The sequence below is a fragment of the Camellia sinensis genome, chromosome 6 (assembly GCF_055761805.1).
Source record: "Camellia sinensis isolate YWXY chromosome 6, ASM5576180v1, whole genome shotgun sequence".
Lineage (NCBI taxonomy): Eukaryota > Viridiplantae > Streptophyta > Magnoliopsida > Ericales > Theaceae > Camellia > Camellia sinensis.
Genome location: NC_138966.1, coordinates 187438112 through 187461219, shown reverse-complemented (window position 1 = coordinate 187461219; position 23108 = coordinate 187438112). Strand labels below are relative to the sequence as shown.

Sequence of the window (23108 nt, the reverse complement as noted above, 5' to 3'; positions counted from 1 at the left end):
CTTGAATAATGATAGAGGTGGCGAATATGAAGCTATGGATTCTTTCTGCAAGGAGAATGACATAAAACATTTGTTTACAATGCCATATACACCACAACAAAATGGGGTCGCAGAAAGCTGAAATCGTACCCTCATGGAAATGACAAGTACTATGATGGCTCATGCTGATCTTCTTATTCATTTTTTGGGGGAAGCCTTGTCCACCGCTACGTAGATATTAAATAGAGTCGAAACAAAAGCTAAACCTCTAACTCCTTATGAATGCTGGCATGGAACTAAACCTAATGTTCAAAATCTCAAAGTTTGGGAATGTAAGGCACATGTACTTATTTCCAAACCTTTAAGGGATAAATTGGGAAGCAAAACTTGGGAATGCAAGGTTATTGGTTATGTCAAAAATGAGAGTGGTTATCGTTTTTACCATCCCGAACGTGGATTGATAGAAAGTCGAGATGCTATTTTTCTTGAATCCACTGATCTTGTTACTCCTATTGCACAAATTGAATTGCTCTCTGAAGTATCTCAGGATTCTTCTCTTCCTTTTTTGTCACACAGTCCACATATTTACCCCGAACCATCAAATAGTGGGAGCAAACGCAAATTACCTGACGTTGTTTTACCTGCTTCAAATTCTGAGATAAGTGGGAGTAAGAGAGCAAGACGTCCATCTACGGTTTTGAAAGATCATTATGTTTTTCAAGTTGAAGAACTTAATAACTTAGTAAATGATCCTACTAGTTATAATGAAGCAATGAGTAGCAGTGATGCTACACAATGGCTTGAGGCAATGAATGAAGAACTTAACTTGATCAAGAAAAATGATGTTTGGGAGTTAACCGATCTTCCGAATAGAAGAAAAGCCATTGGTTGCAAATGGGTTCTTAGAAAGAAATTCAAAGTAGATGGAACTTTGGAGAAATACAAGGCCAGGTTAGTAGCCAAGGGATTCACTCAACAACCTGGAATAGACTTCGTAGATACATAGGGCTTGTTTGGTTTATATTTGAGAAACATGTTTTGAGATAAAAAGTACGAAAATTTGTTTGGTTTGGTTTTTTTTCAAAAGATGTTTTGAAAAATTATTTTGTCAGAGAGTTTTGGAAAAAGTGATTGATTTGATGTGTATGAGAGAGAGATTTGTTTAGAAAACTTGTAAACCAAACAAGTTTTGAAAAAAAAATTTGGGAAAATTTGTTTGGTTTGACTACTTTTAAAAATTTATTTGTAGAGAATTTTTCCCAAAATTTTTTGAGAAACACAAACCAAACAAGGCCATATTCTCCTGTTGCAAAATTTGCCTCAATAAGGATTCTAATGGCGGTAGTAGCCAGGATGGATTTGGAATTGCATCCATTAGATGTTAAAACTGCTTTTCTCAATGGAGAAGTAAAAGAGAAAATTTATATGATGCAACCTGATGGTTTCCAGAACCAAGGCAACGAGGATAAAGTCTACAAGTTGAAGAAATCTCTATATGGACTTAAACAATTTTCAAGACAATGGTATTTGAAATTCCACCAAGCCATTTTAGAAATGGGTTATGTTGTAAGTCCATTAGATTACTGTGTTTATATCTGGACAAATGATTATAAGTTAGCAATATTGTCTTTATACGTGAATGACATATTGTTAGCAGGAAATTGTCCAGATATGATTATAAAAACCAAAAATTTCTTGGCATCTAGATTTGAAATGAAAGACATGAGTCTTGCAACCTATGTTCTAGGAATTAGAATTTCAAGAGATAGAAATTCAAAATTATTATATCTAGATCAAGAGAAATATCTAGACAAGGTGCTTAAAAGATTTAATATGGATAACTGTAATTCTTTAAGTACGTCTGTTTGTAAGGGACAAAGTCTTAGTAAAAGTATGAGTCCTCAAACTAAGTTTGACGTTGATGAAATGAGAAATGTCCCGTATGCCCAGGCAGTAGGCAACCTAATGTATGCTATGACAAGCACAAGACCTGACATCTATCATGCAGTCAGATTGGTAAGTCGGTTTCAATCTAATCCAGGTAAGGAACATTGGCAAGCAAGCAGTTAAAAGAATATTCAGATATTTACAAGGCACTAAAAATTTGAAATTATGTTTTGGTTTATGTGATTTAGACATAAAAGGATACACTAACGCAGATTTTGCAGGAGATGTAGATGATAGAAAATCTACTAGTGGTCATGTGTTCTTGTTTGGTGGAAAGCAGTTTCTTGGTTAAGTAAGAAACAGAGTTGTGTTGCAAAGTATACTATGGAAGCTGAATACATAGCTTGCAGCACAGCCGTTAGTAATGCGGTCTGGATAAAAAGATTTGTTAACAGTTTACAATTAGGTATACCTGCCAGGCCTGTTAATATATTTTATGACAATCAGTCCGCCATCTCATTAATAAAAAGTAGAGCAAATAGCTCTAAGGAAAAATATATTGATGTAAGTTACCACTATATTCAGGACATAATGGAGAGAGGTGAAATTAAAGTCAGTTATATACCTTCAGAAGAGATGGTAGCTGACCCTATGACCAAAGGGTTGTCTTTGGAAAAATTCAGAGAACATGTAGCTAATATGGGATTGAAAAATACCTAGCTAGATGGTTTAGCTACTTATATAAGAGCATAGTCGGATGACTCTGGGGACGCCTAGATAACCGATGTTTTGCGACTCTATTTTGCATGGAAACATGTGTTTGGTCAGGTAACAAGATAGAGGAACTGACAAGGTACGGATATCATAGTTAGCATGAGATGTAAAGTGCATAATATGCAACATGCTAACTAGATGATATTGTCTGCTTGATCAGCAAAAAAAGTCATTAATAAGGTGTGTTAAGGAAAACCTTCAGGAATGGGTCTTAAAGGAAGTACTTAACAATAATTTCAGTGCAGGTCGACACATGAAAAATGTGTACGGCTGAAGTCGTCAATGGTGATTGGGTATGGACTATGAACCCATCACTGAAAATTGATGTCGTTCACTTGTTATATAGTGAATTGAAGTCATCTGGAATGTGTTGTCAGTGGGAGAACACATTCGTACAGGTGCGGTCAAATTGGTGACAAAAACGTGCGCACGTATGGCCAAAAACGTGCGCACGTATGGTCAAGTCACAGTCAAATGTCGATCTATGAGGTAATTTCATAGATGAAAGTTGACATGAGGCAAAATTTTGATACCAAGGTAAACATGCTCAACTTAGGGTTTTTTTCACCTCATTATAATGTGATCAAGTGGGAAATGTTAGATTAAATGTGACCACATCATAATATGGTGTGTCTCTCCATACTTGATCATTTCCAATTAACAGGTGTATATCTTCCCGCAAGAAAACAGAATGATTTGGTAAGTCAAATTTGAACTCAATGGATGCATTGTTTCCAAAGGTTATGACCTTTAGCAAATGGGTGTCATTGTGGTTATAAATACCAGGCAGAATGTTTTCATTGGATTCATTAGAAATCCATTATAAAACCAGCATTTCAAGACCCAGACTTTGTTTCCGGATTATTTCGTCTTGTGTGATAAATACCCTCATGGGATCACCGATCACTTAGCCATTGCAAGTTTATCTTTCAATATGTACAACAATACTTCCTAGCAATTGAACTATTTCAAGCCAATTCTATTATACACACTTTTTTACAAAACGCATTGCTTATCAAGTCTTACGGTCTGGGCTATGAATAATGTTAAATATATTTAATGTTATGAAGTCTTATTTTAATAATTATCTAATTTTTATATATATAAGAATTGCTTACTTGTTTGAGGTTTGTTATTTTTTTTCTCGATTTTTTTATTTTATTTTGAATAGTTTATTATTGATAGCCTATATGTTAAGTGGAGATTTTTTCATAATTACAATAACATTCTTAATCAACTATGAAACAGTTTTTTCATAATTACACAAATATTCTTGGTCAATCATGAAACAAGTTTTTTTTCCTAATTATGTAAACATTCTTGATTAATTATGAAATATAAATCTATTATTTTTTAACAAATTACAAATACATCCATAAAATTTGTTTAAAATATGAATCAGTCCTATAATATTAGAAATTACAACTAGCATTTTTTATGAATTTTAATTTAACACAATACTCAGGGAAAAAACAAAAACTTTTCTCCTATACAATAATAAATTATCAAAATTATTTATTGAAAAATATTTCTCATATCATTAAAAACTGGTAATTGACTTAATGATTTATTTATTAACAAAATGGTTAATTGAAAAATATTTTTGATATTATTAAAAATTATTAATTTACTTAATGATTTAGTTATTAATAAAATTGGTCATTTGTTATGCAAGTATGATTTATATATTAATAAAATTAGTTATTTGTATATATATATATATTGTTTTGCCTCTTTATTAGTCTGTTGAATTATTTTAATAGTTTTTTTTTAGATGAGAGAATTATCTTAATATTTGTTTTATATTTATCTGTTAAGAAAAACTACACATCATAATTTATTTATTTATTTTTATAAATTCGGAAGAAATGTTAAAAATTCGTAAATTCACCCAAAATAATATGGTAATAAAATTGGAATCTACATCATTAGGTGTACAACAAATCAAAAAATGATACATATCATACCACATAATTCTATTACATATCTAATGATTTATTCCATTTAACTACATAGAATAATATTCTAATTTTAAAAAAATTATCAAAATATAAAATTTAAACATACTGTTAAAGCACAAGGCCTTGTTAAACTAGTATATATATGAAAACCGCTTAACTATTTGAGGATTGTCTTTTCTTTCCGATTTTGCCTTTTTGTTTTGAATAATTTACTAATTGTCACATATATATTGAGTGAAATTTTTTTCGTAATTACGCAAACATTCTTGGTCAATTATGCAACAGATTTTTTCGTAATTATGCGAACATTCTTAATCAATCATGAAACGTTTTTTGTAATTACGCAAACATTCTTGGTCAATGATGCAACATATATTTTGTAATTACGCGAACATTCTTAATTAATTATAAAACGGATTTTTTCGTAATTACGCAAACAATCTTGGTCAATTATGAAACATAAATCTTTTATTTTTTAACAAATTACAAATACACCCATAAGATTTGTTTAAAATATAAATCGGTCATATAATACTAGAAATTACAACTACCGTTTGTTATAAATTTTTATTTAACACAATACACAGGGAGAAAAAAAAAATCAATTCTTCTATGCAATAATAAATTATCAAAATTGTTTATTGAAAAATATTTATCATATCATTAAAAACTGTTAATTGACTTAATGATTTATTTATTAACAAAATGGTTAACTGGGAATATTTTCATGTCATTAAAAATTATTAATTTACTTATTAATAAAATTGGTCATTTGTTTATGATTTATTTATTAACAAAATGGTTAACTGGGAATATTTTCATGTCATTAAAAATTATTAATTTACTTATTAATAAAATTGGTCATTTGTTTTGCAAGTATGATTTATGTATTAATAAAATTAGTTATTTATATATATATATGCATTTTTTTTACTTCTTTATTATTTCAGTGAATTATCTATGTAATTTTTTTTAGATGGAAGAATTATTTTGGTATTTGTTTTATATTTATCTATTGAAGAAAGTTAGACACCATAATTTTTTTTCTTTATAAATTCGGAAGAAATGTTGAAAACTCATAAATTTATCCAAAATGAAATGTAATAGAATTGGAGTTTACATCATTGGGTGTATAACAAATCAAAAAATAATACATATCATACCATAAAATTCTATTATATATCTAATGATTTATTCTATTCAATTTCATAGAACAATATTTTAATTTTAAAAAAATTATTAAAAAAAATATAAAACTTAAGGTAGCGTTTGGTAGAGTTTTTTAAATATGATTTGATAATAGAGTTATATTTTGAGTTTGTGAGTTTTGGAATTATGGTTTGAGTATGAAAAATTTGTTTGGTGAATGAGTTTTGAAAAGAGTTTTGAATTGCATAGAGAATTTTGATGTGACATATGATATTTGATACAAAAACTTATAACTCATAACCAAACACACAACTCAAAATTCTATTCAACGCTCATAATTTTTTTTAAATTTTTTTTGAAATTTTGTTTTATTTAAAATATAAAAAATAACAAGTGTCAATTATAAAAAATAAATAAATAAAAAATAACACTGTTCTAGTCAACCGGCCGGACGTCTGAAAGGACGACCAATTAGTCTAAATTTTCCGCCTTAGAAAAAGTTTTCAAAAATAAATATGAAATTAATTTTTAAAAACTCTAAACAAATAAAACACTCAAAACAAAAAGTAAAAATGAATTTAAATTTTTTTTCCAAACACAATATAAATGTATTATAATAATAGCACATAGCTCACACGAATCTTCTTAAACTAGTATATACATATATAACTCATCATCTAGTAGCTCTTTGTTTTTTTCTCTCTCTAGCCACTGGTAAGACTTGTCACAACCAATAAAAGTAACACAATACTTAGCAATTCCATTACAATAATTTTTCCATCGCAACATATGACTCTAATTCCATGTTATGCTATGTTTGGTTTGAGTATTTAGGGAGAGATTTAAAAAGAAAAAGAAAAAAAATATGTAAAATTATGTAAAATATAGACATATTTTATTCATATTTCACTAACTTTTTTTATTTTTTTTTATCAAAATCTTCCCCAAATCCTCCTATCAAAAGAATCTATTTAAATCCAAAGTTAGAATATACCAAAGGCCAAGGTCAATTTCCTCGAAATAATCAAGACAATAACGTCTATCCAATGCCTAGTAATATCACCTCACCTCCATATGTCCACATCTCCTGTAATCATACTATTATAATTATATAAACAAACAATTCAATTTAGTGTGAAACCAAAAATAAAAGAATAATATTTTAGAGCACTAAATTGGGAGTTCTAGAGTATCACTAATGATGTGGCACAGTGGTCTCCACCAAAGTGATGTGATGTTTTGGTTTGAGTTTGTTTTTTTTTTTTTTAAGCTCATTAGAACTATTAGTAGTCCAAAAATTAGTGGGATGAATCACCACTCAAAATAAAATTGCCATGCACACAAATTTTAATATATTAAATTATAAAAACACATTTCCACCACTACTAAAATTATTCTCATAATTCATTATTAGGACAAAAATATAAATGAAAAATAAAATAAAGTTGTGTAACGATGTCCAGTGTGGACTATTCTATGTAAATTCTTGATTAATTTAAAAATCAACAAATTAAAGTCTAACTATTTGTCATATTATTAAAAATGAATTTAAAATCATTTCTTAAAGGAATCAAACTTTTTTCAAAATATTATTATCATAATATTATTGTACATATAGATAGATACATTGATGAGTCATATGGATATGCTATGATTGGAGTTAGTACTCGTTTGTCAATAAATTTTTTTTGTTGATTTTTTGATATTTTTAGCATGAGACTTTTTTGGTCATTTGTTTGGCTTTTTTGACTTTTTAATTTTAGAATGACAAATTTTTTATCTTTTTGTGATTTTTGTCCTTTTATAATTTTTAAATTTTTTTTTTTTATCCTTTTATAATTTTTTAATCCCAACTCAAACACCAAACCACCCCTTAGTTTTAAGTCTACGTTTTTCTAAACATTAAAGAGACCCAACCAATGGCCCCAAAATTGCTTTAAAGAAAGCACTTTGTCCAACCAAACCATGGGCTCATCTCATCTCGTGGGTGCCACAAAGCTAAGGCCTACCACCTCCTCTGTCATCCTTAATAAATATAATGTTTTCTTGTCTCTTACTTTCATTAATACAGTTCCGCTACGGACCACTAGAAGAGGAGCTTTAAACCGAGCCCTAAACAGGTGGCATGTGAGGCGTGAAACTGAAGGCCATTTGCATATTGAAAGGCCATTTGCATATTGAGTGCGTGTGTTTCACGCACTGTAAAAAAAAAAAAAAAAAGAATTAAATTCCATGCAAATGTTGATCCATCGAGCTCATGTATATAGAAGAAAAAAAAAAATTCCCGCACAGTTGATCTGAGCTTCTCTTCCACCGTTCCGTCGCCTCCTCCGTCCAGCGTTTGCCCTCTCCTCCACCTTCCGGCGTCAGCCCTCTCCTCCACCGTTTGGCATTTGCAGTCTCGTTCGGCATTTGTAGATTTGTCCTCCGCCGTTCTTCTCCTCCACCGTCCGACGTCTTCTCCATCTTCCACCGCCCGGCGTCTTCGTCGGAGTTGGACTTCCATCTGGTCAGTTTCTATCTCCTGTTTATAAATATGGAAAAAAAAAGAAAAAACAGGTTTGGTCCAAACATAGCAAAATAGATGTTTATAAGTTCAGACATCTAAGTTTGGTCCAAACATAGCAAGATAGGTTTGGTCCAAACAGAGTTGGACATAGCAAGATAGATATGGAAAAAAAAAAAAAAGGTTTAGAAATCCCCTGTTTATAAGTTAGATGTTTATAAGTTCAAGATAGATGTTTAAAAAGCAGTTCAAGATAGATTTTTATAACCATGTTTAAAAAACAGGTTTGAACTCAGATGTTTATAACAGTTCAAAAAACAGTTGAAGATTTACAAGTTTATGAAACATTTGAGTTAATGAGACCAATGGTGGTTCCTTGAAGACAACGATGGGACTGATTTCAATCCTATTTGCTTCCATTTGACACTGATTTGCTTGATTAACTATTAGACCCACCACTTGATTAACTATTAGGTACCATTCACACCGCTGAATACATACACAACACAACAATTCAGATAGGTATGAAAAAAAAAAACAATTCTGTTTGAACCAATTCAGATTAACTACTAGGTACCATTCACACCACTGAACCTACATGGCATTTCCATTTGGTCAGATAGATATGAAAAAAAAAAAAAACAACACAACACAACAATTTAGTTTTGGTTTAATCTGTTATTAATTCTTGAATAATCTATTATTAAATCATTTGATTTCATTTTAATTTTTGAATGAGCAGAAATGGAGATTGATTCAAATAGTGTTGAGAATCCTTTATTAAATGAGAGTGAAGAAGTTGAGGAACCTAAGAGGGGTATGTGTTTTACCTCAAAGCAAGAAGCGTACACATTTTATGCGAAATATGCTAAACATGTTGGGTTTTCTATAGCTTGTAAAACACAAGTTATTGGCGATGATGGGGAATTAAGATACTTTGGAATTGAATGTTCTCGATCGGGGAAGAGAATTAAAAAATCAGAAGTAAACCCTTTAAAGCCATCTCTGTCCACAAAAATTGATTGCAAAGCAAGGGTACGAGCAAGCCTACAAAAGGATGGGAGATTCATGTTAACCACAGTCAACCTTGAGCATAATCATGACTTGATCCCCACCAACTCATGCCATTTTGCAATGAATAAGAAAATCCTTAGTCCTGTGAAGAGAAGATTAGAAATTAATGATCAAACAGGGATTGGGGTGTCTAGGAATTATAACTCAATGGTTGTTGAAGCTGGAGGTTATGAGTCTTTAACATTTGATAAACGAGATGCAAGGAATTACATTGAGAGAGCTAGAAAATTGAGGCTTGGAGAAGGAAATTCCGATGCATTTCAAAAGTATTTTTTGAGAATGCGCGCACAAAATTCGAGTTTCTATTATATGATTGATGTTGATACTGACTTTCGCATAAGAAACTTGTTTTGGGCGGATGCAATGAGTCGGGCGGCTTATGAAAAATTTGGAGATGTTGTTTCATTTGACACAACTTACCTCACTAATAAATATGATATGCCATTTGCTCCGTTTGTAGGAGTTAACCACCATGGATAGTCGATTTTGCTTGGTTGTGGCCTATTATCTAGCGAAGACACTAATACATTTGTTTGGCTATTCAAATCATGGTTAAATTGCATGTCAGATCATCCTCCAAAAGCTATAATAACTGATCAGTGCAAAGCTATGCAAAAGGCTATAGAAATAGTCTTCCCCAATGCTCGACATCGATGGTGTTTATGGCATATCATGAAGAAGATTCCGGAGAAGTTGAAAGGGTATTCCCAATATAAATCCATGAAGATGGATTTGCAAAATGCAGTCTATGACACTTTCACAAAAGATGAATTTGAGATGAAATGGAAAGAGATGATTGCAAAATTCAATCTTTATAAGAATCAGTGGTTGGGGGTGTTATATGATGAGCGACATCGATGGGTTCCTGTCTATGTCAAAGATATTTTTTGGGCTGGCATGTCAACGACACAATGAAGTGAGAGCATGAATGCCTTTTTTGATGGATATGTCAACCCAAAGACTACACTAAAACAATTTGTTGAACAATATGACAATGCCTTGAGAAGTAAGGTAGAGAGAGAGAAGAAAGCTGACTTCAAGTCTCGGCACAAAGTCTTTGATTGCCTAACTGTGTATGGTTTTGAGAAACAATTTCAGGATGCGTACACCAATGCAAAATTCAAAGAAGTTCAAGCTAAGATGAAGAGGCTAGTTTATTGTCAACCGTTTCTTGTCAAAGAAGAGGGTTCAATTCGTACATATTTTGTGAAGGAAGCCGTGGTAGTTTTTGGGAAGATGAAACATGTGGACTTCGTTGTCTATTATAATTCGACTGAATTTGATGTGCAATGTATGTGCCGGTTATTTGAATTTAGGGGTATCATGTGTGCTCACTCACTCGTTGTGCTCATTGCAAGATGCATAAATGAGGTTCCAAATAAATACATTCTACCACGATGGAGAAAAAATTTGGATAGAGGGTACACATGCATAAAAACCACATACACTGGCTTTGGGGATGATTTCAATGCAAAGGTGTATGATAAGATGAATAGAAAATTGATTGGCATTGTACAATTTGCTGGAAACTCTGAAGGGAAAATAAAACTTATTGACCGTGGGTTAGATAAAATCAAGGTGAAAGTGATGAAAGATGATGAAGGTGGTGGGAGTAATGTAGCACCTTCGACTAGTAATGTACCACCTATTACTAGTAATGTCCTATCTTCCCCGATTGGCAGCATTAATAGAAAGGAAATCAGTCATACCAAGTTGCTTAGTCCTTTGGTTGCTCGCCGAAATGGTCGTCCAGTTACTAAAAGAAAGGTCGCCAAAGTAGATCAAATAGTCAATCGGTTGAAGGCAAGCAAAAGAAAACATAACAAATCAAAGGTAAATTGATTGGTTTTCATACATATCCATCCGTTTTGTATCATTACTCTCTATTCAACTCATATTTTATTGTAATCATGTCATACATTTGAGCCATTCATTAACCTTTGTCAATATAGGGTACTAAGGTGATTGAAGGTGAAGGTGAAGGTCAATGTCAATCTCAACCTGAACGTAATGTACGTAGAGAGCTTTGTCCTTATATGGTTGGCATAGAAAATAGTATGTGTGTGCTGGTACGTGTACATCGAGCAAACTGTTTTTCAATAATGTTTAGCAAATTGGTTTTAACATTTCATTTTAATTGAATAGGGACTCATGGTCAATGCTATTGGAGGCACATCTCTCACCCCGACAAGTGTGGACATTATGAGAAGACAAAGTTTCATGAATGCCCCAACTCAAATTTATGGAGTCAATCTTTGACCCCGTCAGACTGTATTGGAGGCACACCGGGATTTATGACAACTCAACAATCCATGATTGCTACGCATCAAATTTATGGAGCCGTACCGTCTTCATTTGTTTACTTGAATGTACAAATAGACCGCAATGACCATGCTGGTAGTTTTCGTTAGTTGGAATCTTGTAATTGTAATGCCTTTTATGTGACTAAACTTGGAGTTTATTTTGTTTTGAATAATTTAGTTTTTGATAGTTGGAACCTTGTAATCTGTCTTCAAAACTGTGTGAAAATGCCTATCCTTGAATCTGTCTTGAAAAACCTGTGTGAAAAAATGTCTTTAAAACTGTGTCAAAAACCAGTGTTCAAATCTGTGGTGAAAACCAGTGTTCAAATTTGTGTTGAAAACCAGTGGTCAAACTGTGTCAAAAACCAGTGTTCAAACCAGTGTCCAAATCTGTGAAGCACCTGTGTTCAAATAGAAAAATAAATCTCCATACATAAAAAGTGTTCAAAAACAGACAAACAGGCCAAAATCTGTCCACAATCAGTCCAGTGTTCAAATCTGTGTTGAAAACCAGTGTTCAAACTGTGTCAAAAACTAGTGTTCAAACCAGTGTCCAAATCTGTGAAGCACCTGTGTTCAAATAGACAAATAAATCTTTATACATAATATGTGTTCAAAAACAGACAACCAGTCCAAAATCTGTCCACATTATGTGTTCAAACACACAAACACACAGACAAACAGTCCACATTCTATCCAAAATCAGCACAAAATGTGTCCAAAATCAGTCCAAAATTTGTCCAAAATCAAACCAAAATCTGTCCAAAATCAGCACAAAATGTGTCCAAAATCAGTCTAAAATCTGTCCAAAATCAAACCAAAATCTATCCAAAATCATCACAAAATGTGTCCAAAATCAGCACAAAATCTGTCCAAAATCAACCCACATGATTACATGAATAACAAATCTGTCCACATGATTAACAAATCTGTCCAAAATCTGTCCAAAATCAACCCAGATCATAAATAACAAACAATCCACATGATTACATATTCATACTTCTCAATCCATAATTGTAATTTATCATAAATCTTCATACATATCATCTTCATAATTAATACAACACCAATTACATGTTCTAACTTGTATAAAAATTATTACATCTTCATAATTAATATAACACCAATTACAAGCAAGATGAAGATCCCATTAATACAACACGAATTTCTATTTATGTCTCTTTGCAATTTTTGCATCTGCGCGTTCTGAAACTGATGTTGTTCGCTTTGAAATCGAAGATGTTCGCCCATACTTTGAAGTTGTTCGGTGACAGTTGGTGTGTTGTCCATTCGCACTTGTCCTTCCTCCCTACGTTGTGAATTTGTAGGCAAGCACCATGCAATAAACCCACTGCAATCAGGACAACAATAAAATAGCTTATTCTTGTTTCGTTCCATCTCCGAAATTAGAATGATTGCTTTTTTCCGACATTGAGGACAATTTCTGTTGCAATACATCAATTGATTTGAGGTACTGCCGTTAACACTTGAAGTTGACATTTGCAAAAATATGAAGTGAAAGAATCCAGTAAGTGAATAGGGTGGCAACACCATTCATGTTTGTTGAAATCACTAGGTTAAATGTTTTGTGAAGTTATTGATACAAAAATGTATCATCAGATGGTTTACATTCTCACAGCGAATAACTTATAATTTCTGTATATTTGCACCTATTTTGGTTTGTTAGTTCGTGATGAATTGGTCTTTCTCTAGTAGTTTCTGCCACAAAAGAGTACAATAGTTTTGACAGCTTTGAATTCTACTTGTACATATCTAATTCATATTATTCCTTATAGACAATTCAACTTTCAGTTGGGGACTAGGTGTTGGAATCATGTGTATGATGTCTGCTGGGAAGGCTAAAATCAGTATGATGTCTACTAGAATAAGATATAAAACTGAAATCATGCAAACAAATCTTCTTTTACCAACAAAGATGCTACTAGAATAACAAACTCTAATATTTTCATAAAATCCAACCACAAATATATTGATTTCAAATGCATATCTATCCAGGTGGAGCGTAAGTCCATCCTGCGAAATTGATCTTTCAAATATATTGATTTCTTTTTTTGAGAAACTACTCATTAAGAAAATTGAAAAAAAGCACTCCTGATTGGGAATCAAAAGTTGTGTTTAATAAATAAATTAAACCACTCACTGATCAGAAGATAAAAAACCAAACCCAAAACACATGTAAAGTAGGTTCCTGCTGGTTTTGATTTACAAAGTAATTATTTTTTCAGTTGAACATCATTATCACATAAACATTTACACCGTTCTTGAATCTTAGATTAGATTTATGGGCTAAATTATTTAAGGCACATAAAAAAATAAAAAAATAAAAAGTAAACAAGGCTTTGATAACTGGAAGAAGATATGATGTGAAACAAATCAAGATCAAAAAAATTTTCCACCAACATTGTATAAGTTTATGTAACTAGACAATTTAGAATTCTACAGCTATTTCTCACATCCTCCATACCTACTACAATGCAAAACAGGCCAAAGAATCAACAATACTCTTGAAATGACATCTTCCTTCCACTGAGCTACCATCCTCACAAAGTGGGATTTAAACTCACCCGCATTATAGAAACATGATTTCATGAGGAAACAAAAATGTCTAATAATTGACTGTTGCAAGTCTGAGTCAAGTAACAAGTAGAGGAATCAAAATATTTTTTAATGTAACTTGTTTGAACTTTGAAGAAAAATGAAAGCGAGGATAGAAACTTGCAAATCATAAAGTACAGTTTTAAATCTTTTCTTTCCACAAGTATAGGGTGTTCTCAGATCTTTCCTCATTCCTCATATATATATATATATATATATAATATGTTTAAGTCTTTAAATGTCCTAACTAAGCCATCATAACAACTAAATTGTAAGCTCTCAAAAAAATGACAGGATCCAAAAATTTATGTTTTCAACATTTCTTCACTTTTATGGTGCATTGAACCACAATTGAAGCATTTTTTGTTACTTTCTAGCCCAAATAACACATAAACCTCTTTGATAATCCTATATATATTTGACACATCCTGAGCACCTATACTTTGTGGATTTTCATAATTAATTCAGATAAGTAGCCAACACTTTTAGACAACCCTTACCATCATAATTATTGTCTCGGCAAGTCCTTATTGTGACAAATTTAGGATGAACCTAAGCCACAACCATTCTTAGATTACCAGACTAAATTCAATAGCAACCCAGCTGTTAACTCCTTAAAAGTATATTAAATCTTAGTAATCCCAATAAACGTTGCAATGTTTATACATTTTGCAATATGCCAGCTTTTTTTTTTTTTATTTTGAACAAAGTAAGAAACCTATTCAATAGATACAAAAACAAAAACAAAAACAAAAAAAAGAGAGAGAGAGAGAGAGAGACAAAAAATAAATAAATGATAATATAACCTCCATTGTTCAATGCAAGCACTATAACAGTTCCTGTGGAAATTCATGGAGAAAAAATGGTTCTCATTGTCTTAATGTATAATATAATTTCTCTTCTCTGCTCTGAACTAGCAAAATTAACAACTTCACAAAATTAAGTCTAGAAATTTTGTGAACTCAGTGAATTCAGGAACTAACTAACAAACCAAAATAAGTGAACTCAGTGAATTCACGAACTAACTCAGTGCATAACCAAAATAAGTGCATAACTTATAATTTCTCTTCTCTGAACTTCTCCTGGTGGGTTTGTGTCTTCTCTTTCATTCACAAATTATGTACTAGTCTTAAGCCAAAAAGTGGAATTTCCACTTTTTGGAATGGATTGGAATGGGAAGACAATTCCTGATTACCTACTCAAGCTGAAATCACTTTCCAAACTAATCAAAAATCTGATCCCCATACTCCTATGGTAATCTCACATTTCTGGAGGAATATAAAACCATTTAAGAGTGACAAATTCCTAACTAAATCAATATTTAAAATTTAAAATTCCTAACTAAACACATTTCTGGGGCAATATTTAAAATATTTTCATTTTCCCAAAAGAGAATTCCTAACTAAATCAAGCGCTTGATTCAGCATTTTTATATATTCTCTACCATATCTATATAGATTTTTTAGGGAAATCCAATGTATGTAAAATTAGGGCAAATCAAATTAAAATCAAAATCAAAATCCAAATCCTCATAAACAGATGAAATCAAAGTCAAAGGCACAAAAATCTCAACAAATCAAGGCATATATATAGGTATATATATATATAGAGAGAGAGAGAGAGAACTGACCTATGCAGACAGAACTGTCGAGAAGACAAGAGAAGCTGCGCTCGTCGTGAGTGAAAGATGATGACGGAGAGAAGCTGCGCTCGTCGGGTCACCGGGGTTGTAGAAGCTGCGTTTAACCTCGATCGTCACCGGGTTGGAGAGCTTGTCGGGGTCGCCGGTGTTGGAGAGTTTTCCGGGGTCGCCGGTGTTGGAGAGATGCGATTGTTAAGAGAGAGGAACAACAGATAAGAAGTTCAGAGAAGAGAAGTTCAGAATAGGGAGAGAGAGAGTCTCAAATGTATTGTCAAATGAATTTGAAATTTGAAATGAATGAGAAGAGAGAGAAACGGGCGACTTTGCATCGCATTACCACGTTGGCAGCCACGTCATTAGTGCTGATTTAGTGGTGAACTTTTAGTGATCGGAAGCATTTCTGTTCATTAATATTATTATTGTCAGCAAAACCAAAAGGCCGTACACAAGAGTACATTCACACATGCACATACCAAACTTGGTTTCATTGTTGCCGCGGTGTCTGGGTACGTGTTTCTTTATATTTGTTCTAAGACCATCTCTAACGTTTCATCAAATTTGGCATCAGATTTAAATTTTAGTAAAAAAATGATTTTTTGGTACTCCAACGGTTTCACTAAATCAATATCAAATCGAGAATTCACCAAAAGTTTCACCAAAATGAGAACAGGCTCCAGATTTCACCATTTCACTGTGCGTTACCGTTGGGGAGACCAACCGGTTGACTGGCCGGTTGACCAACCGGTAGACCGGTTCCCTTGCAAATATTTTGGTTCAAACAGGTCAAAAGGTTCGAAGAGGTAAAAAAAAAAAAAAATACACTAACCGGTCAACCCACCAGCTGCTTCAATCTGTTTCATTCTGCTTTACCCAATCGATCACAGGAGTCGGCCTCGTCGCCGACGACTTCAGCGAATCGAAGCTTGATCAGCTAGGTCTTCAATGCTAAAAAATATTCAATTTTCAAAACTAGTTCTGATACAGAGGTGGTACTCCGCTGCTGGTTCTTCACTCATGCATACCTGTTGTGCAGAAAATCAACTAGACCAAACAACTCCAAATTCACCATTACCATGGCTTTATCTTCTTACTCTGCCCGCCACACAATCCTCACCACCACTCCTTCTTCCTCCTCACATTCACTCCCAAAACTCCTCCATCTTCCCCAGCACCACTTCCCCTGTTTCCCAATCAAACCCACCACCACTCAATACATCCAAAATCTTTCTGATAAAAGACGATCTTCTCTGGACTTCGATTTACCTATTCCCTTTTTTTTTTTTCTTTTGTTTTTTATGGTTCAAACAATTGGGATATATGGTTTTGTGAATTCAATTTCAGTAGAGTTGTTGAAGTTCTATTAGATCTTTGTTGATCCAGGAAGCTCCATGATTGCATCGTCACCTTCAGGGTCGTTGAAGAGAACAAGGGCTATTAATGGGACTCAAAATTTCAGAAATTGAGGAAAATATTTCAAGTCAACCCACCGGACATTCCCAGCATTTTGATGCAAACTAAGTGCAACTGTTGGAGCGCCTCATATCAGATTGAGAAAATCATTCTTTTTTTCCTCAGATTTGATGAAAAAAGAAGTTCACCATTGGAGATGCTCTAAGCCCTCGTATAGGGACTAATTATTTTAATAAAAAAATTTAAAAAATATTATAAATTATTATATTATTCTTTTTATTTTTTATATATTTTTTATGAAAAATTAAAAAATTATTAAAATAACATATTTTTAAACGAGCCTAAGGCCTCGTTTGGCAAGTGATGATTTTAGCTAAAAAGTCAAAAAATCACCAAAAAAATCAAAAAGTCAACAACCTATACTAAAAATTCAAATATTTCCTCTTTTTCTCTATTTTTTGCACATCTTTTCATAAAAAAAACTAAAAAAATCATCCTAAATTTTTTTTTCTCAATTTTAATAAAAAAATTATTAAAATAGCATGTTCACAAACAAGGCCTAAGTGTTGATATCATTACACACTCCTAGAAGTAGTATCAAGATCCTCTAGAGTAGCCTTCTTGAAGTAATCTCCTAAAGTGGAAGATCTAACGGTTCAAAATAAAACGAACCCAAACGACGTCGTTCTGGTTAGTAATTTCAAAACCAAAAAAAAAAACTAAAGCTTTAATTCAAAATTCCCTCCAGGTATAGCACAAAATCAGTAGCAGAAGACGAGAGTGTGAGAGAGAGAGAAGAAAAGAGAGAGAAGGAGAGAGAGAGAAAACAACCAGGAGTGCCGCCGTCTAGTCGTCACCCTGCCGTTGCCGCCGTCCATTTGGTTCAAATGGTGCTTAAATTTGTTTCTCATGGTGGGTTGGGTTACTTGTTTGGATTTCTTTAAAACTAACAGATAAAAGGATACATGGGTTTTCTTTTTTTCTCTGTTTTCTTTCTTTATTTTCATTTTAACTTGTGTTTTTTTTCTTTAGCCTTATGGTGGGAATTTGAAGCTTCTTTTAGGTTGGCTTCAGTGATGGAAGAAGAGATCAAGAACAACCTAGAATTTTTTTTGAAGGACAACTAGCTAGCTAGTAGGAGAGGGCTTGCACACCATGTCCTTGATTGGTACTATTTTCTTCTGTCACAAAAGGGGAAAAAGAGAAAAGGCTACCCACTATTTTATGTCATTACTTGGCTTCATACAAAGATTTAATAATGTATGTTCAAGTTTGTAAGGACTTTTTATAAGTTGTGGATCAAAATGACTTTGTTGAGCATTTCAGTCACTTTCACCAAGAGCTTATATGGTAGTAGTGTTGATTTCTCAAACTCATATGTGTGTCAATGGTGCCTTTGAATGTTCATCTCTCTCTCTCTCTCTCTCTCTCTTCCTCCCTCTCTCTCTCCTTTTATGATTAAACAGGTATGAACTTTGAGATCTTATCACTATATTCAAATAGTGTTGTAGAGCTTGTGGAGTGGCAGCGGTAGCGGCGCGTCAGGGGTGGATAGGAAGAGCTCTTCTCTCAGCCCTTCTCTCTCTCTCTCTCTCTCTCTCTCTCTCTCTCTCTCTCTGTGTGTAATGCTTCGATATATATCAGATTTGCAGATGGTTTGAATTAAAGCTTTAGTTTTTTTATTTTTTTAAATTACTAACCAAAACGACATCGTTTTGGTTAGTTTTATTTTGAGTTGTTAGATCTTCCACTTTAGGAGATCACTTCAGGAAGGCTACTCTAGAGGATCCTAATACCTAAAAACATACAAATATTTGCATGTGAGTTCATGAATATTAATTCTTGCTGGCCAAGAATCTGCGTCAGAATGTCAATGGGATGGGACAAGATGGATTAGGACAAGTTGTGATAGGGCAGGCCCGATTTGTATGGAAAATGTTTGGACCCCACAAAAGAGGATCTCCACGACTTTCATTGATGTATTGATTATCGATATATTTGAATATTTTTTTTATATTTGACAGTGACATGAATGATCCAGATCATTTTAGGAGTTGTGGAAGTTGTGTTTTGTAAGACTCTCTATCATTACCGGATTTGTATAAGTCTCGTCTTACTCTTTTCATTTTAGGAATAAAGGGATATTTTGAAAAGATGATTAAAAATTAATTTTTGGGTAAATTATTATTTAACCCCCTGTGGTTTGCCTAAAAAACACGGAGTCTCCCTATAGTTTTATTTGTAACACTTAAACCCCCTATACTTCATACCAAAATATAATTTTGGATAGACGTAACAGAAATTGTAAAAAGTCTAAATTATCCTTATTTATTTTTGTAATTTTCTTCTTAATGCCATTACAAATTAGAATATTCTATGATTTTTCTTTAAATTTGTTGTATTCTTCTTATTCTTATTCTTCTTCTTCTCATGACAAACCACACACCTCTCATACTATCATCAAATACATATCTCTCTCTAGAATTTAGACCCAAACAAATTGACACATGCAAACAAACCAAAGAAACTGTACAAAGAAAGGAGGAGGGAAGCACTTTAAAACAGGTAAATAGCCGTCCTTAATTCAGAGATATGATAGGATATTGAAGTACTTAGTGCCATTTTTCATTTTCCATTAAAAATAATTATAAAAAAAACTCACTGTTATTCCACTTAAACCAGTCATAATCCCAACTCCTACATCAGTCAAGTTGTTTTGGTTAAAAGACGCATCTTTCAATTGTAAATACATGTAATAACGAACAGACTCATAAGAGCTAAAGAAGACTGCATTTTTTATAGATTCCTTAATAAGGTTGTAAAACCTCCTCGAAAAATTCCTGTAACCTGGAAAGGTAGTTTGTCAACTCCAAATCACATCAGATGCCTAATTTGATAGCAAGTATAAATTTTATTACCCCTTCAGTTTTAGTAGTTTTAAGGGCACAATCAAGAGGACCATTGTATCTACTGGACTTGGGAACCAAATAGTCAATTCCTAGAACTTGCGTCCTACACTGGAGAAGCAGTGTCACAAGCATGATATGGAAAACAAAATTGCAGTGCATGAATGCTCTGATTCACTTACTTTCACTAGCTCTGATGGGCATAGTACAGAGCTGATAATCCCTCCACCAATAGTTGCAGATGGAATTATTACTGAGGACTATGGTTTACCACTTTGAAGTCCTTCCTACATCCGACCAGAGAAAGAGAGACAAAGAGACAGAGAGAATTGATCATAAATATTAATAAGAAGCAAAAAATTAATATACAGAAGCTAAGTCCTGGTTTGCAATTGCAATTGATATGAAATTTCATCATCAAATAATTTGCTTTCAAACAAACCTCCAGTGACTGTTTTATTTGGGAATAAATGCTAAAGATTATTGAACTTTCGAAGGCCACCCCCAAGAAATAAGATGTTGCATCTCGATATAGTCCTTTGACCTGTGAAAACTATTATCTCTAAGATTTTGTTGGGAAAAATAAAACATGGAGAACTATAATCCTTACCCAGAATTATCCAAAAAAAAGCTAAAATGAGAAATACATCTCCAACTTTAATCCCCAACAATGCTCTGTTGCACTACATCATTTTGTGTATATATATAGCAATAAGGGTGTTTTGATCATTTATCATATGTCTTTGGACGGAAAAAAATGCTCCACTCACCATTTACGGTTGTGCAACACACGTTCTGTTTAAACAAACAGTTCCGTCGAAAATTACACTTTGGTATGAAGTATAGAGGGTTCAAGTGCTACAAATGAAACTATAGGGGGTTCCGTGTTTTTTAGGCAAACTACAGGGGGTTAAATTATAATTTGTCCTTGATTTTTTTAATTTTTTTATTATTTTATGTAAAAAGTGATATGACTTAAAATAGATTAAAAATTAATTTTTTATTTTTAATCCATGATCCTAAAATGGGCCAAAAAAAATTAAAGAGATGATAAGTGCCAAATAAAACTTGAAAAACGTTTTAAATTAGTTAAAAGCCATAATTCACATCAATTTAGCTCAGCATTTAAAAAATCACAGGCAATCACATGCACAGAACTCTCATTCATACATAAAAACACACAAGTATATACATATATAGAAAGGGTTGAGAGAGAGGACGTACGAATCAGGGGCGCAGACGAGAACTTCGCATCGATTAACGGAGACGAGGACTCGAACCGGAGCTCGCAAACCTGGTGCGTCAATTCCGTCATCGTTGGTCACCGTCACCGTCGGCCAATTACCGGCGTCGGCACCACAATCCATCTCCGGCAATGATTCTACAGTCTAACAGCAAAGCAAAACGTCATATACGTTCGTGTATATATATATATATAGAAAAATACTAGTACCTCAAATTTGTGCGTTCCGAAATGGCTCAAATATATTAAAACCATGTCGTTTTATCCTAAAACAAATTTTACCAAATATCACATATGACCAAAATTCTTACATAGCGTGAGACTTTTTTTTCTATTTTTTTTTTATTAAGAAAATAATGAATGTTCTGATATGTCATCACAGACTCAAGTCTCAAAATAATTGATTAACAACCTAATTTAAGTCAATTTATAGGAAGAAATCCACCACCGAAGCACCAACAGAGTTCAATCATATGTCACACATGAGTCCAAATTTCAATCGGAGTAAAGAGCGAGATCACCGGAGTAAGCTATTAAAAGAATCAGCATTTTACTCCCCTCAAGAGTTGAACCTAAGTCACACATATAAAGAAAAATGTCTTATTCACTAAGCCATCACTCCCGATTATTCACATAGCGTGAGACTAAGACCACATTATGTGAGTCCACGCCTATATAAAATTTTTGAAATCATTACCTATATATATATAGATGAGTTTGTTTTGTTGTCTTTTTATAATACCCCACGGGAAATTACTGCGTTTTGCGTAGGGGTGTTCACGGATCGGTTTTGTGCGGTTTGCGGTTCGATTTTGACCCGCCCGCATCTATGCGGTTTGGGAAAAAGTCAACCTGCAACCGCCCGCAGTGTGGTTTGCGGTTTGTGCGGATAGGGTTTGCAAATGTGCGGGCGGTTGCGGGCGGTTTGCGGTTTACACTCTTTTCTTTAAAAGTTAATTTTTGAATTTTTTTTTCCCAACTAATTTAGGCATCAGATTCATTTTATATATTTGTGATAACAATTTTTTGATGAGTTTACAAATAAAAATTTAATATCAATGCATTAAATGAAGGGGAACTTACTGATAAGTCCCATGTAACAAGTTCAAAACCCAACTAATCCCAAAACAAAATACTTGCACCAATTAGTCCAACACATTTTTAATTGTTACCAAAAAATCCTTTCTTTTTTTTTTTAAATTTATAGACACTGTTCACATCTTACTACTGTCGGACTTCCGTTTAACGGTCGCCGGAGACTCACCGGAATGTCTAGAATATTGCCGGGAAAAAAAAAATTAAAAACATGTTATGAAACTGTAAAATTTTATAGTTCTAAAGAATGTTATAAAACTGCAAAATTTTACAATTTTAAACCATGATTCATTCCAGCACCAAAAAAAAATTTGAAACTGCAAAATTTTACAGTTTTCACCGCCTGTAACTAAAACTCGGAAACTGCTTGTTCAGAATTCGAAAATTTTCTCCATTAGAACAGAAAAACAGAAGTGTATAGCAGAGAGAGAAAAAAAAAAAAAAAGATCGAAGGGGAAAGACGGATGTCTAACCAAATCTGTGTAGATCTACTCAGATCTGATGTAGATCTGAGTAGATCTATATCAAATCTAAGTAGATCCATTCATCTTCTTCGTCGGAAA

General features: G+C 33.0%; 2 protein-coding genes and 1 pseudogene across 2 annotated transcripts; all 3 read left to right on the top strand.

Moving 5' to 3' along the window:
* Positions 1 to 9000: 9000 nt before the first annotated feature.
* On the top strand, positions 9001 to 9810 carry LOC145793912 (protein FAR-RED IMPAIRED RESPONSE 1-like). The gene has a single exon (XM_082876809.1). The coding sequence runs from the start codon at positions 9001 to 9003 to the stop codon at positions 9808 to 9810; it is 810 nt and encodes a 269-aa protein (XP_082732935.1).
* An 81-nt stretch (positions 9811 to 9891) lies between these two features.
* LOC145793911 (protein FAR1-RELATED SEQUENCE 6 pseudogene) lies at positions 9892 to 10245 on the top strand (annotated as a pseudogene).
* Positions 10246 to 10254: 9 nt separating this feature from the next.
* On the top strand, positions 10255 to 11741 carry LOC145793910 (protein FAR1-RELATED SEQUENCE 6-like). Its single transcript, XM_082876808.1, has 3 exons — positions 10255 to 11163; positions 11283 to 11385; positions 11476 to 11741. Exons 1-3 carry the CDS (start codon positions 10255 to 10257, stop codon positions 11739 to 11741), a joined length of 1278 nt encoding a protein of 425 aa, XP_082732934.1.
* The last annotated feature ends 11367 nt before the right edge of the window (positions 11742 to 23108 follow it).

Excerpts from the sequence above, each read along its gene's own strand:
- LOC145793912 (XM_082876809.1), top strand. The coding sequence starts at position 9,001 with ATGGAGATTGATTCAAATAGTGTTGAGAATCCTTTATTAAATGAGAGT.
- LOC145793910 (XM_082876808.1), top strand. The coding sequence starts at position 10,255 with ATGAATGCCTTTTTTGATGGATATGTCAACCCAAAGACTACACTAAAA. Across the intron at positions 11,164-11,282 it reads GAAAACATAACAAATCAAAG|GGTACTAAGGTGATTGAAGG; the intron begins GTAAATTGATTG and ends TTGTCAATATAG. Across the intron at positions 11,386-11,475 it reads TATGGTTGGCATAGAAAATA|GGACTCATGGTCAATGCTAT; the intron begins GTATGTGTGTGC and ends TTAATTGAATAG.